This window comes from Eschrichtius robustus, chromosome 10 (genome assembly GCF_028021215.1).
Source record: "Eschrichtius robustus isolate mEscRob2 chromosome 10, mEscRob2.pri, whole genome shotgun sequence".
In the NCBI taxonomy this organism is placed as follows: domain Eukaryota; kingdom Metazoa; phylum Chordata; class Mammalia; order Artiodactyla; family Eschrichtiidae; genus Eschrichtius; species Eschrichtius robustus.
The window spans coordinates 35,302,890-35,316,841 of record NC_090833.1 but is presented as its reverse complement, the minus strand read 5'-3'; the positions used below and the strand labels follow the sequence as shown (position 1 = coordinate 35,316,841).

Sequence of the window (13,952 nt, the reverse complement as noted above, 5' to 3'; positions counted from 1 at the left end):
GTTGTTGCACGCGGTCTTTCTCTAGTTGCGGGGGGCTACTCTTCGTTGCGGTGGCTTGTCTTGTTGCGGAGCACTGGGCTCTAGGTGCATGGGCTTCAGTAGTTGTGGCACGTGGGCTCAGTAATTGTGGCTCGTGGGCTCTAGAGCGCAGTCTCAGTAGTTGTGGCTCACGGACTTAAGTTGCTCCGCGGATCTTCCCGGACCAGGGCTTGAACCCGTGTTCCCGGCATTGGCAGGCAGATTCTTAACCACTGCGCCACCAGGGAAGCCGTTTTTTCCCTTGTAAAACTGATTTCAAGGCTGATTCCTTAGTCTTTGACATTTAAGAACTTGAGCTGATGTGTAAGGAACCTTCCTTGAGGCATATATCTGAGAGCTTCTTTTTGTGCTCTTCATATTTGAAACATATTTTCCAGCTCAAGAAATTTACCTTTAACTATTTCTTTGATTACAATTTTGTGCATTCCTTTTCTCTTTTCTCTGCTAGCTCCTATTATTTGTAAATTGAATATCCTCAATCTGATTGTAGCTCTGACAGTTTCACTTAAATTGCTATCTGGTTGTTTTTTTTTTAATTTCAATTTAGTGTAAGTGATTTTTAACTCTTCACTTTCTCTTCTATCCATTGCTGCCTCCTTTGATGTTTTTCATTTCTCATTAGCAGTTAATGGTTTCCTGAAGTTCTTTGTTATCACCTCTTGTATCCCTTTTGAAGGGTTTATATCCTTAATTGTCTGTTTGTAAGATAGCTATCACCCTAATGTATTTGGTCTTCTTCTCCATTTGCAAAATATTTTGAGTTTGTTTCTTCTTAGTACTTTGTTCCAGACAACCAGAAGTGTGTTCCGTTTGAGGATTTACGCTCTTTAAGGGATTTTGCCAAATTAGCGTGTGCCCACAGGAGGGTGATCTAAAGTGATCCTGTCTTATGAAGACCTGCTGAAGGAACTGAGGATGTTTAGTCCAGGGCAGAGGAGGCAAGATTGCTATGTTCAGGTCCAGAAAGTCTGATGTATAGAAGAGGGAGATGATTTATTCTGGAGGGTGCACTGGTGGTGGGGCGAGGAAGAGTGCTCGGAGCGCAACATTACTGTGGAGGACTGAAGCTGCGGAGACGGAGGTGTGGAATTTAGCTTTCTGTAAAGCAGCTGGTCTAACAATGAATGACAGAACAATTAGAGGCCGGATGACTTCTTGGCAATGGGATTGTAGAGAAGATTCAAATGTTTGGGAATTATCTAGGCTCTTATTTTCTTCCATTGGCTCAGCAATCCAGAGGCAAATATTAAAACCATTAGCAGGTCATTTTCTTGACTTTAAACTGTCCTGCTCAGGCTTTGCTGAGTCAGGGAGCACTTATAATGGCTTGGGTGATGTCATTTGTTTGGTCTTCGGGGATTCCTAGATGAAGGCATGTCCCTACCCACAGTCCAGATATATAATGCAAATTAATTCTTTTAATTAGAGCCATATATGTTTACAGAAATCAATTAGCTAAGCTGTATTTGTGTTTTTAATAATCCTCTGTAAGTAACCACTGCAGTTTGATGACCTTCGAAAGGAATGGAAAATCATTATGGATGAGTCTGAGATCCTTGGCAACACTGCGATCATTTGGAGATTGAAACAACATAGTGGTCAGAGATTTTGTATCTTACAGAGATGTGGTGACTTCAGGAGTTCCAGCTACGCCAGGGGATGTGGATCTTTGAATTTTGAGACAGAGCACAACAAATATCATCTTGTCTGCTTTTTAGATCTAGTAGAGACCTCAAGTCACATGGATGGAAAAACTGCAGAAGTCATCTGGTCCCTGAACTCCACTGTAAGGTCCCTTCTACATCCATGCAGAGTTAGTTATCCAGCCTCTGCTTGACTGCCTTCAGTGACCAGGATCTTGCTAATTCTTGAGAAAACTCATCCTGTTCTTGGATCACTAGGAACACTAGAGAGGTCTAGCCTTAGCCTGAGCTGGAGTCTCCCTCTCTGTGGCATTCCCCCATTAATCTTGGCTCTGCACCCCAGAAACATATGGCATATGTCTCTTCTACCTGGTGGTCTTTTGGCCACTTGGGAACCATGATCATATAGGCCACCTCCAAATCTTTGCTGAATAAACATTCTCTGATTTTTCAGTGAGTCTTTATATGACTTGGTTTTAAGTGTCCTTAGCATCCCAGACCCCTACAGGAAGGTGCTGAAAGTGTGATGCTGAGACATAAGGCAAACCAAGTTAACCTCCATATCCTATAATTGCTAGCTGACTCACTCCTGTTAAGGGCCTGACTGAGGCAATTGATACTTGAAAACAATATGCTGTAGGCTTTACTGGACATTTATTTTTGTATCCTTTGTGATTAGTCTCTGTGTTGTCAGGACACTAGAACCTACATTCTTGACCCTCCCTAGTAAGTCTCACAGAAATATGATGTGGTTTTGTGTCCTTGGCAAAAGGACATTAAATAATCCTTATTATAAAAGAGCTTTTGCAATAACAAGAAGGCAGACAGTCTAGTAGAAAGATAAGGAAAAACCAGAAATAAAAAAGTAACAAAAAAGAACCATAAATGGCCATAGTGCATAAAAAATGTCCAGATATACAAGTAATCAAATAACTTCAAATCAAAACTATTGATATAATGAGCTCTGATCTGGAAATATGTCCGTGATATATTCACCAGTTAAAAAATGCAAGATGCAGACCACTGAGCATAGCATGATTGTATTTTTGTGGCCTATATATTTTAATATACGTAATATAGGTCTCTATAGATTTAGGGCAAAGTTAGAGTGAATACCCACCAAATTGTTAACAGTGATAATCTCTGGGAACTGGATTGGATGTTTGAAGAAAGCTACTCAATTTATATAATTTTTAATGTGATGGAATTATATGTGACATTGACTTTTGTTTTCTATATTTCTCAAGAAATATATATTTAAACTAATAATTAGATGCTACTTTCCATCCCATTAACAAATATTTTAAAAATAATATCCAGGGCTTCCCTGGTGGCGCAGTGGTTAAGAATCTGCCTGCCAATGCAGGGGACACGGGTTCGAGCCCTGGTCTGGGAAGATCCCACGTGCCGCGGAGCAACTAAGCCCGTGAGCCACAACTACTGAGCCTGCGCGTCTGGAGCCTGTGCTCCGCAACAAGAGAGGCCGCCACAGTGAGAGGCCCGCGCACCGCGATGAAGAGTGGCCCCCGCTCGCCGCAACTGGAGAAAGCCCTCGCACAGAAACGAAGACCCAACACAGCCAAAAATAAATATAAATAAATAAATTAATTAAAGAAACGTTTAAAAAAAAAATATCCAATATATATGAGAATGTGGATTGTATTTACTTTTGTCTTCTGTATTTTTCAAAATATAAACATTTAAATCATACGTAGGCACTATTTTCCATCCTGTTAGCAAATATTTTTAAAATGATAGTATTCAGTATTTACAAAGGTCTGTCCTGGCAGGAGTGCAAATTGGTACCTTCTTGGAAGCAACTTGACAGTACACATTCCAAATTCTTAAAAATGAACATATGCTTAAATCCAGTAATTTCATTTCTCGGAATTATCCCAAGAAAATACCTGGGAAGTAGCCATTTACCATGAATAAGGATATTCATTGTAAAGCTTTCATAATAGTGAAAAATTGGAAACAGCACAAACATCCAATGATAGACTTATTGAATAAATTATGATATGGCCGAAGAAAATAATACTATGTAGCAATTTAAAATGATATAAATGCTTAAATTAATATGGAATTATGTTCATGAAATATTAAGTGGGAAATCTATAATATCTCATTTTAATAAAAATATATAGCATGTATAAATGTAGAAAAAGAATGAAAATTAACAATTGATAACTCTGGGTGGTAGAATTACAGGAGAGTTTATTTTTATAGTTTTCTGTGTGTTTTACTACAAGCATATATTCACTTTTTAAAATTAAATTAAATAATTAAAAGTAGTTAAATAGTTCTAAAAAATAGTACTAAGGGCTTACAATAGAAATCAGCAGTCCCTGCCCCACTCCTCCTCAGCTTCTAATTTCTTATTTTAGAAGCAACCTCTTACAGCTCTTCTAGCTGTTTCCTCTGTTTTATTCTTCCATATATCTGAGAAATATGCTTGAATTACTGTTTCCTAATTTATTAATTTTATATATTATCTAATTTTTATGGTAGATGAGAATTTAACTCTTATACCACTATACTAGCTTTCCTTTACCATGTTCTCCCAGCATCATTATGTCACTGTTTTTGAGAAATCATTTTTCAGTGTTTAAATTATTATGGCAATGTAAATATTATTCAGTGCTGAGCCAAGTAGTGAACTGTAATTTTGTTTCCTCTCTTGTACAACTTTTTGTTTTGGATTTCATAATTCCCTGGTTTTGATTTGCTTAGTTTTCCACATACTTATTGCTAATACTTTTTCACACCTTCCAACAGCCTCTCAGTGAAATTTTCTGCAGAAACACATTAGATAACCTATCCATTCTTATTTCTTTTCCCTAAGACCTGTGTCTTCATGCACCAGTCTATACAAGTTGCTCTCTAGGTCTTATATACAGGCATACCATAGTACATCCCTTCACGGTCATCTTGGGTGCTCCCTTTGCCTCTTGTCTGTATTTCTTCCCCAGTTTCCTGGATCCCATTTCTTCTTTCTTTATTTACTTCCTTGTTTTGCTGGAATACATCCTCTAGTAGCATCCTGAGAAAGTGTATATGAGAGGTAAATTTTTTGAGACCTGAACATTTTTAAATGTCTTTACTATTTGATTGGTAGTTTGGCTTGGTATAGAATTCTAGATTGAAAATTATTTTCCTTCAGGAATTTGAAGGCATGGCTTCCATGTGTTCAGGCCTCCATTGTTGTTACTAAGAAGTCTAATGCCGTTTTTATTCTCAATTATTTGTATGTGATCTATTTTTTTCTCTCAAAGCTTTGAAGATATTCTCTGTTTATTCTAGTTTCTGAATTTTTACAACGTTATTTCTTGATGTGAGTATTTTTTCATTCATTATGCTGGGCAATTAGTAAATGTTCTTAATCTGGAAACAGGCTTCTCAGGGAAACTTTACTGACTTATTTAACAATTTCCTTACCTCCATTTCCTTTACTCTCTCCTTACAGAACTCATGTTGGATGAATATTGGACCTTCTGGATTGATAACTATACATTTCTAATTTTTTCTTTTTTCCCTGTCTTTGGCTTTTGGTTACTTTTTCTATAATATTTCATTGACTACATTTCTCAACTTTTCAACTGAATTTTTATTCCAGCTATCTTATTTTTAGTTTCCAAATTCAGGTTCTCTGTTTGTTCTATTTCAAAGAAAATTCTCTTCTTGTTTCATGGATGTAATACCTTATCTTTCTGAGGATCTGAATTGTAGATTAACATTTTTTCTTCTGTTTCCTGCATTGTCTCTGTTCCTTCTGTTTGTTTTGATCTGATTTTTATAATACAAGTTTCCTCAAATATCCATTCATGTGTAAGAGTGAAGCATTAAAAACAAATGACTGGAAGCTTTGTATGATGGGTGGGGCTCACTGACAGGTCACTGACAGATTTCAAGGCAGGGTGATCTGGCAGCAAGTTGCCATAAGCATCAATATCTGAAGGTCTTTTCTCTGGTGCTGTTTAGTTCTCCACAAAAGGATTCTCTAGTCTCTTACTTTGGATGGAAATTCCTAGCTGCCAGTATTCTGGGAACTGGGCAAAGGAGGTCTTGTCATTTAGTAAGAAGAATTTTTCTTAATCCTTCTGTTTTCATTCCTGTATTCTCTGTTGTGCCTGGTCTCCCCAAATGTGCAGCCTTTCTTGAGGATTCTCTAAAGAATAAGTCTTTTGCCCCCAGAAGGCTAGGGAAGGGATGGTTGTCTAGGTGGGCAAGTGCAGTGGGATGGGGCCTGTGAATATAATTGCTGCTTTATGCAGACCTGTTTCCACGTTTTCAGCCCTATGCCTCATCCCTGCTTTCTCCTATAGCTGCTGCCTCTAATTCCTGAGCCATCATAGGGCAAATGAGCACATTTTCCATCAGAATCCCTTTCTGCAAGCACATTGTTTCTGTTTCCTTTGCTCTGCTCAGTTATATCTCCTCCAAACAATTTCTATCTTCCAGACATTGTTGACATCTCTCGTCTATGGTCTTCTCTCTTGTTCTCTTTATTCTGTTGGTTTATCCCCTTTTTATTCCTTTAATTTATAAGGTTAGGAAAGAAAAGAGATTAAGACATTGTTTCAATTCACCATGTTTATCCAGAAATCTACTCTCATTTTTATAATTTTAAAAAGTGAGCTGTACAGAACTGAAGACAGTATTCAGGTCTGCTGTCCCCATTGGAGAAAAAATCTAGACTGACACATCCCTTGATCTAAATAGAATTTATTTTTGGTTGCAGCCTATGTTTTACACCCATTAATTTGTATTTGGCTGCCATTTGATAAAAAGTGTAAGTCTCCGGGTTTCTAAAGTGATGAGTTTGGGTGTCCTGCTTTCATTTTTATATGAAAATGGTTAGTGCACTCCTAGTATAGATCCCACTATTATTCTGCTGATTACTGATAGATTCTAGTTGCTAATATTTTATTTGGGATATTTACTTTAATATTTATAAGGGAGATTGTATTTTTGCCTTATTGTAGTGTTTTTATCAGAATTGGTATCACTGTTATACTGACTGATTAAAAAGAATTTGGAAGATTTCCTTCTTTATGCTCTAGGATAGCTAACATAGCATTGGGGAAGATAAAATAAGCTGGCTAAAAGCAGCATGATATCCTGGATTGGATCCTGGAACAGAAAAGGAGCATAAATGGAAAAACTGATGAAATCTGAATAAAATTGATAGCTTAGCTAATATTAGTGTACCCATGTTAATTTCTTAGTTTTGACAAAGTTACAATGATCATGTGAGATGCTAACATTAGGGAAAGCTGAATGAAGGGTATATTGGAACTCACTGTATTATCTTTGCAACATTTTTACACATCTAAAATTATTCCAAAATTAAAAGTTTCTATTTAAAATAAAACAAAAAAATTATCAGGGTGAGCTATGTCTTATAGATTTGTAAGAATTCACCTTTGAACCTGTCTGCCTGGAATTTTTTGGAGTGTGCTCTTTAACAACTTTCTCTTCTATGATAATTGTCTTTTTAGATTTTCTATCTCTTCTAGGGTCATCTTATATCATTTATATTTTCCTTGAAAACCATCCGTGTTATTAAGTTTTCCAAATGTGTTTGTGTAGTGTTAAGCAACATAATCTCTTATAATTCTTTTTTATTTTCTCTCTATCCATGGTTATTTCACAATGTCATATCTTATTTTGTGTGGATATTTATTGGGTTGTGAAATTAATTGGGTGAGTTGAGACCAGTATTTAAAAAAGTAAATAGAAAAATATAAATATATATTGTTTTAGGAAAATTTAATCTCAAGCATATATACTATTTTTCTTGGTAACCTGATAATATCTATCAAAGCACAAATGCTTATAAATTTTGACCTCGCAATTCAGAATCTGGAAACTTATCCAAATATATAATTGCATATATGCAGAAATGATATTTGTACAACATAACTCACTGCAGTATTATTTACAATAGCAAAAGACTGGCAATAACCCAAATGTCTATTAAGGGAAGACTACTCTTTAAATTACAGTACATTCATACAATGTAATGCTCAGCAGCTGTCAAAAAGAATGAAGAGGCATTCTTTGTATTAATGTGGAAAGATATCGAGGAAGAAAGCCTGGTGCAGAACAATGTGTATGGTGTACTATCCTTTGTGTTAAGAAGAGGACACATAAAATCTATATTTGTATTTGCTTGTATAGGCATACAGAAACTCCGGAAAGACAAATATCTCAAGTAGGAGAGGAGTGATTATGTATGGGTGTGGGAACTGAGTGGCTGGGGGCAGGGAAGGATAGAGAGGAGAAAGTTCACTGTACAAAAATGTTTTTTTTATTATTATGGTAAGAACGCACTTAACGTGAGATCTACCCTCTTAACAAATTTTTAAGTGCACAATACAGTAACTGTGTATCCTTTTTTTTTTTTTTTTTTTTTTTTACAATCTGGGGTTTGAATTATACAAATTCAAAATTTCCTATTCAAAAATTAGATATAAAATATTGAGCAAAAGAAGCAGCACTCAGAAGAGTTGGCACAATGTGATTAGAATGCTTCCATGTCCATGCAGTTCCTGATGCAGGCAAAATGGAGCTGTGCCGTCCAGGGATGCACACTTAGTTGAGGTGGGGGGAGCAGTGTCACACAGAAGGTGTGTCTCTGACAATGGGTCACAGTCACAGTTTGAGAAGGCTTATCTATTTTATTCCCTAATCCTTATGTTGAACCGTTTAAGATGTAAAGCCTATCTGTGTACCACAAGACTGTGGACTCCTTAGGGCAGAGGGCTGCTAACGTTGTTCTCTCTGTAGACACTGAGCATCTGTGTATGTTAATTTCAGATAGAAAGAGAGCCCTAGTTATTTGATCAGCATGTCTTAAAATTGGCAAATACAGGAAGCATCATAGTGATTTGTCAGAATCCTCTTCCAAATATTTTGATTAGCTTCTTAAGAAAACTCTTCTTCCTTTTAGGTAAATGGAAGTGCTGGAGACCAGTTTATTCCTGACACGGAAAGCACACAGAATAGAACAAATGGTGGCAAGGTGGCTCCGGCGCTCCCGGGACAGCTCGGCCCGGTAAGGCTCCTGGGCTGACAGAGATTTCTGTCTGTAAGGGTTCGGTGTCCCCGTGGGAGGAAGTTTTGCAGTCTTGGCAGCGTCTGGGGATCACTGTCTCCGGCTTGCTTTGTTCTTAACACCCTGTGATGGAAGAAGTGTAAATGGGTCAGCAATTTCGCTGGAGTGCCTTTCTCTCTGTCCCTCCCCCTGCATCCTTCAAGGGGCACCCATAGACACACAGAGATACTCACACATGCATTTACAGAGACACGCACGTTCACACACAGATGGACTTATACACACTGACACACTCGCACACATGTGCCTACACTCTGGAACACACACTGTTTTGAATCCACACTCACACATGATCACTGTCCCAGTCTCTGGCTGTCTCACACACGCCCCTTGTCATAGTACTTGATGTCAGGCAATCTGCTGTTTATACTCTTGCCCTGTCTTTGTTTACAGCAGCTGTTCCTTCCTTGCAGTCCCTATTTCATTCTAAACAAAATGAAATGAAATCAAATACAGATTTGATTTGACTGCTACAAGAGAACTTAAAATATGTTCTGTTTCAAAGCGCTCATTTTCAGTCTCAGATTTCCCATCTGGCGCTGACACAGAGATGAAATATCACGTGTCAGGTGTTTCTGAGACACATATTCTTCCAAAGGAACTGGAAACAGCTGTTGTGCTGCTGAGCAATAAACCTTGCTCAGGGCTGCGCTGCCCTCTGGCCAAGTGCTCAGATCCTCAGACGCTAGGATGGGATAAGGCTGGGAGAATTAGCCCTATTTTACAGGTGAAACCCCGAGGCTCAGAGAGTGACTAGTTTATGACCATCCCCACCCCCTGCTCTGAAACCTTTGATGGGTCCTCATCTCCTATAGTATGAATTTAAACATTTTTTGGTTAGACATTCAAGGTGCTCCATGGTTGACCCACAATCCATTACAGCTATTTGTCTTACTGTTCTGCTTCATTAACATCATACTCCAGCTGAAATGATCTACTTGCTATTCCCCTACTACAAGCACCCAACTTCCCCTTCCACCCCTTAGACCTGGGTTTCTGTGCCACATCCCTTCCTCCCATCTCCATGTGTCGAGAACCCACTCACAGTTCAAGGTCTAGCTGAAATGCTGGGTCTCCCATGAAGTGTTCCCCAGCCCACAGTCAGAATTAATCTCTCCCAGGGGGCCCCATAGTATTTGGTTTGTAGCATCAGCATTGTGCTTCTTCTGGTGTGTTCAACTTAAATTTGAGCACATCCCTTTTCTTTCTTCTAGACCACAAGCTCTATGGAGGGCAGGGAAAGTACCGGCCACATCTCATAGCCCAGAGATGATTGAGTTCCAGGAGATTGCAAGTAGTCAAGTAGTGCTTGGTGAATGAATGGGAAAACTCCTAGGTACATTGTTTTCTAAAGTGGATTCTGCAAAACCTAGTCCTGTGTGATGCTCTCTACTAAAAAAATGTTCCATGGCTAGATATATTTAGGAAGTGATACAGCCTATATCCCACTCCTACCCACCCACTCTTGGTGATTCATAGTGCATTTTAGCACATTAAAGGCTCTGAGAAGTCCTGCAGAAAAAGACCTGTGTAACTTTAACTTGATGTTGCCTGAATATTTGACCTTGGAACTCTCTAATATCTAGCTTCTCTCACAGAATGTAAACAAAAGTCAACATTGGCCTCTAGGAAGCTTTTTTTTTTTTCACATCTATTTTGAGATATGTTTCACATACCATAAAATTCACCCACTTAAAATGTACAGATTTATTTAGTGTATATACAGTTTATATTTAGTATATATACAAAATTATGCAACAATCACCACAGTCTAATTTTAGAACACTTTCAGTACCCCAAAAAGAAACCCCATAACTGTTAACAGTCATTCCCCATTTGCCCCTCCCCCAGCCCTAGGCAACCACTCATCTACTTTCTGTCTCTATAGATTTGCTTATTCTGGACATTTCACATAAATAGAACCATACAATATGTGGTCTTTGTGCCTGGCTCCTTCACTTAGCATAATGTTCAAGGTTCACTCATGTTATAGCATGTTTGGCATGTAGCATTATTGCCAAATAATATTCCATTATGGAATATTTTCTATGTCCATCAGTTAATGTACACTTGGGTTGTTTCCATTTGGGGCTATTATGAATAATGCTGCTATGAACATTTGTGTAAAAGTTTTTCTTTGAACATATGTTTTCATTTCTCTTGGGTTTGTACTTAGGAGTGGAATAGCTGGGTAATTTAGCAACTTGATGTTTAACCTTTTGAGAAACTGTCAGACTGTTTTCCAAAGTGGCTGCACCATTTTACATTTCCATCAGCAGGGTATGAGGGTTCCAATGTCTGCACATCTTTGTCAGCACTTGTTATTATCTGTTTTTTTTTTAATAGACATCCTAGTGGGTGTGAAGTGGTACTGTATCTCATTGTGGTTTTGATCTGTATTTTCCTGATGGCTACTGATGTTGAGCATCTTTCCATGAGTCTAGTAGGAAGTTTGTTTTCCAAGTGCTTGAGAGAGAGCAGAAAAAGAGGGAAAGCTTCCTGGCAGTGTCCATGGAAGACATCATTTCTGTGTTTCTAGGATAAATCACATGTAACCTTATTTAAACTGTTTCTCATCTCTAATCCTGCAACCTTGATTCAGGCTGGGTTCTTGGTGTCCTCAGATTACTTGAAAGTGATCAAGAACTGGAAAGCATAAATAATTGCAGTTTCCCTGGAGTAGAGTAAATGGTACCACCTGCCACCCGGTTGCTTAATCAAGAGACCCGTGAGTCAAACTGAATTTTCCTCTCTTCCTCACACTCTGTTTCCACCCCATCAGCAACTCTTGTCAGTTCACCTTCAAACATATCTCCGATCTGTCCACCTCTCTGTCCCTGGAGGGCACTGCCGTGGTCACTCACTCTTTCTCTGCTCCACCCTGAAGCCATAGTGGACTCTTCGGGATACAAACTGCTCGTGTCCCACATTCTCGCCCCAGGCTCTACCCCACCTCAAACCATTCAGTGGCCCACCTGCCATTGCGCCACGGCCTGCAAGTCCCTTTATGATCTGTTCCTGGTCTAACTCTCCAACTTCATCTTGTTCCTCCTGCTTCCTTGGCAGAGTGCTTACCCGCCTCACCACACTTTATAATAACATATCCATTTATTTACTTGTTCTTTGTTTACCCTCCCCCACCTGTTTATTATATGACTCTTCTCCTCCAACCCTCCTGCCACATATGAGACCAAAGACCATGACTGCCTTGTCTTACAAAGTATCTTCAGCCCTAGAAGAGTGCATACATAGTATGTAGTAGATGTTCAATGAATTTTTATTGATTAAGGGCTTTCATAGTAAGGGACTATATTATTTATTTATATTTATTTAAAATATATTTAAATTTTACATCCTTTCTTCTTCCAAGAGGAATTTTTGATGGCTTATAGTTTTAAAACTCATAAAAACTTTTAAATAAAGACTGGAAATTTTGTAAATAGATTGCAAACCAATTAGATGTAGGATTTAGCATTTGAGTACTAACATTGGCTCTGAGTTTCCTGATAGCCAGGTCAAGAAATGAAAGAAGTACATTGAAGTGTTTTTTATAGTCCAGAAAAAAGGCAACATAGGGACGTCCCTGGTGGCGCAGTGGTTAAGAATCCGCCTGCCAGTGCGGGGGACATGGGTTCGAGCCCTGGTCCGAGAAGATCCCACATGCGGTGGAGCAACTAAGCCTGTGCGCCACAGCTACTGAGCCTGCGCTCTAGAGCCTGTGAGCCACAACTACTGAGCCCGCGAGCCACAACTACTGAGCCCGCGTACCACAGCTACTGAAGCCCGCGCGCTTAGAGCCTGTGCTCCACAACAAGAGAAGCCACTGCAATAAAAAGCCCATGCACTGCAATGAAGAGTAGCCCCGGCTTGCAGCAACTAGAGGAAGGCCATGCACAGCAACGAAGACCCAACGCAGCCAAAAATAAAAAAATAATAATAAATAAAATAAATTTTAAATAAAAGGAAACAGAAGTTAATCTGCAGTCATATAATTTTACATGCATCTTTTAGCAATCCTGTTTTTTTTTCAGACTTTTAAAAGCTTCCACTCATTTCAGCCAGTTGTACTTGCTCACTTGTAATTGCCATTTTTTCCATAAAAGTTAAACTTTATCTCTGACACTAATTGAATTGTCTAGGAGGAAATTAGTCAAAAATAACAATTTCCATTTCCAAACATTATTAAACAAATTGTTAACTTTTATGAACCTTGGTAATGTTAGAGCTTTATAATGCATCTTAAAATGGATGTTTTTCTGGGGAAGAGCGTCAACTTTTAAAGTTGCTTTGATTTCTTCAATTTTAAATTAATTTTCAGTGGGTGGTTATTGTTAAAATCACTAGTCAAATTCGGATAGTGGCACTCAGTTTGAATGTATGTGTGTGCTTGTGTAGATTGGAAGCCTAGTGATACCTATAATTGTAGAAACACAGAATTACTCAGATATTATTAAGATGACTACTCTCTTACCACTTAATTTCACATTCCAATATAAAAATAACATTTACAGTATCAATGCTTTTTTAGAAGTAACTAACCCCCCAAGTGGTCTCTGTGACATGTTTTGAATTTCTGTAAAAATAGTGTAATACAAACTACTTAATAAAAGCTGCAACATAGTGACATTACATTATAAACTAATTTTTAACCATTTGGCTTTGAACTAAATTGTAATCTTCTTAACAGCTTTGTATAACTAGGGAGGTGATAAACTGAGAATGACATGTTATAGAATACTTTTCCACTTAATTATGCCATTTTTTTGTCTCCTACAATTTTCAATTTTTATATAAATGATATTCTCTTGGTGATTTCTTTGATTGCTTCTAAGCTTAGAAAATCCTCACCCAATAAATAATTTAATTAATTAGTTTTCAATTTGATAGTTTAAGATATTTTATTTTCAATTTTTAAATTTGGAGTTTATTTTCGTATAGGTTGTGAGATGTAGATCTAACTTGGTTTTTTCCAAAATAAGTAATGTTTGCATCACCATTAACTGTGAGTGATCTTTCCTTTCTTCACTTTATTATATATGAAATTCTTGTGTCTGTAAGTGGGAAATTGTATCTCTTCCTGGACTAGCTGTTCTGTTCCATTGATCTAACGGCCTGTTTTCACACACCTGTATTAAAACTATTTACATTTA

The 13,952-nt window shown here is 37.9% G+C and overlaps 1 protein-coding gene across 1 annotated transcript in view; it reads left to right on the top strand.

Annotated features, from left to right (window-relative positions):
- Positions 1 to 8,641: 8,641 nt before the first annotated feature.
- The window catches only part of FRMPD1 (FERM and PDZ domain containing 1), a 45,246-nt gene continuing 39,935 nt past the window's right edge, over positions 8,642 to 13,952 (top strand). Inside the window, exon 1 of the mRNA XM_068553086.1 lies at positions 8,642 to 8,742. Coding sequence (XP_068409187.1) covers positions 8,642 to 8,742 — 101 coding nt within the window. The remainder of the gene's footprint in view (positions 8,743 to 13,952) is intronic.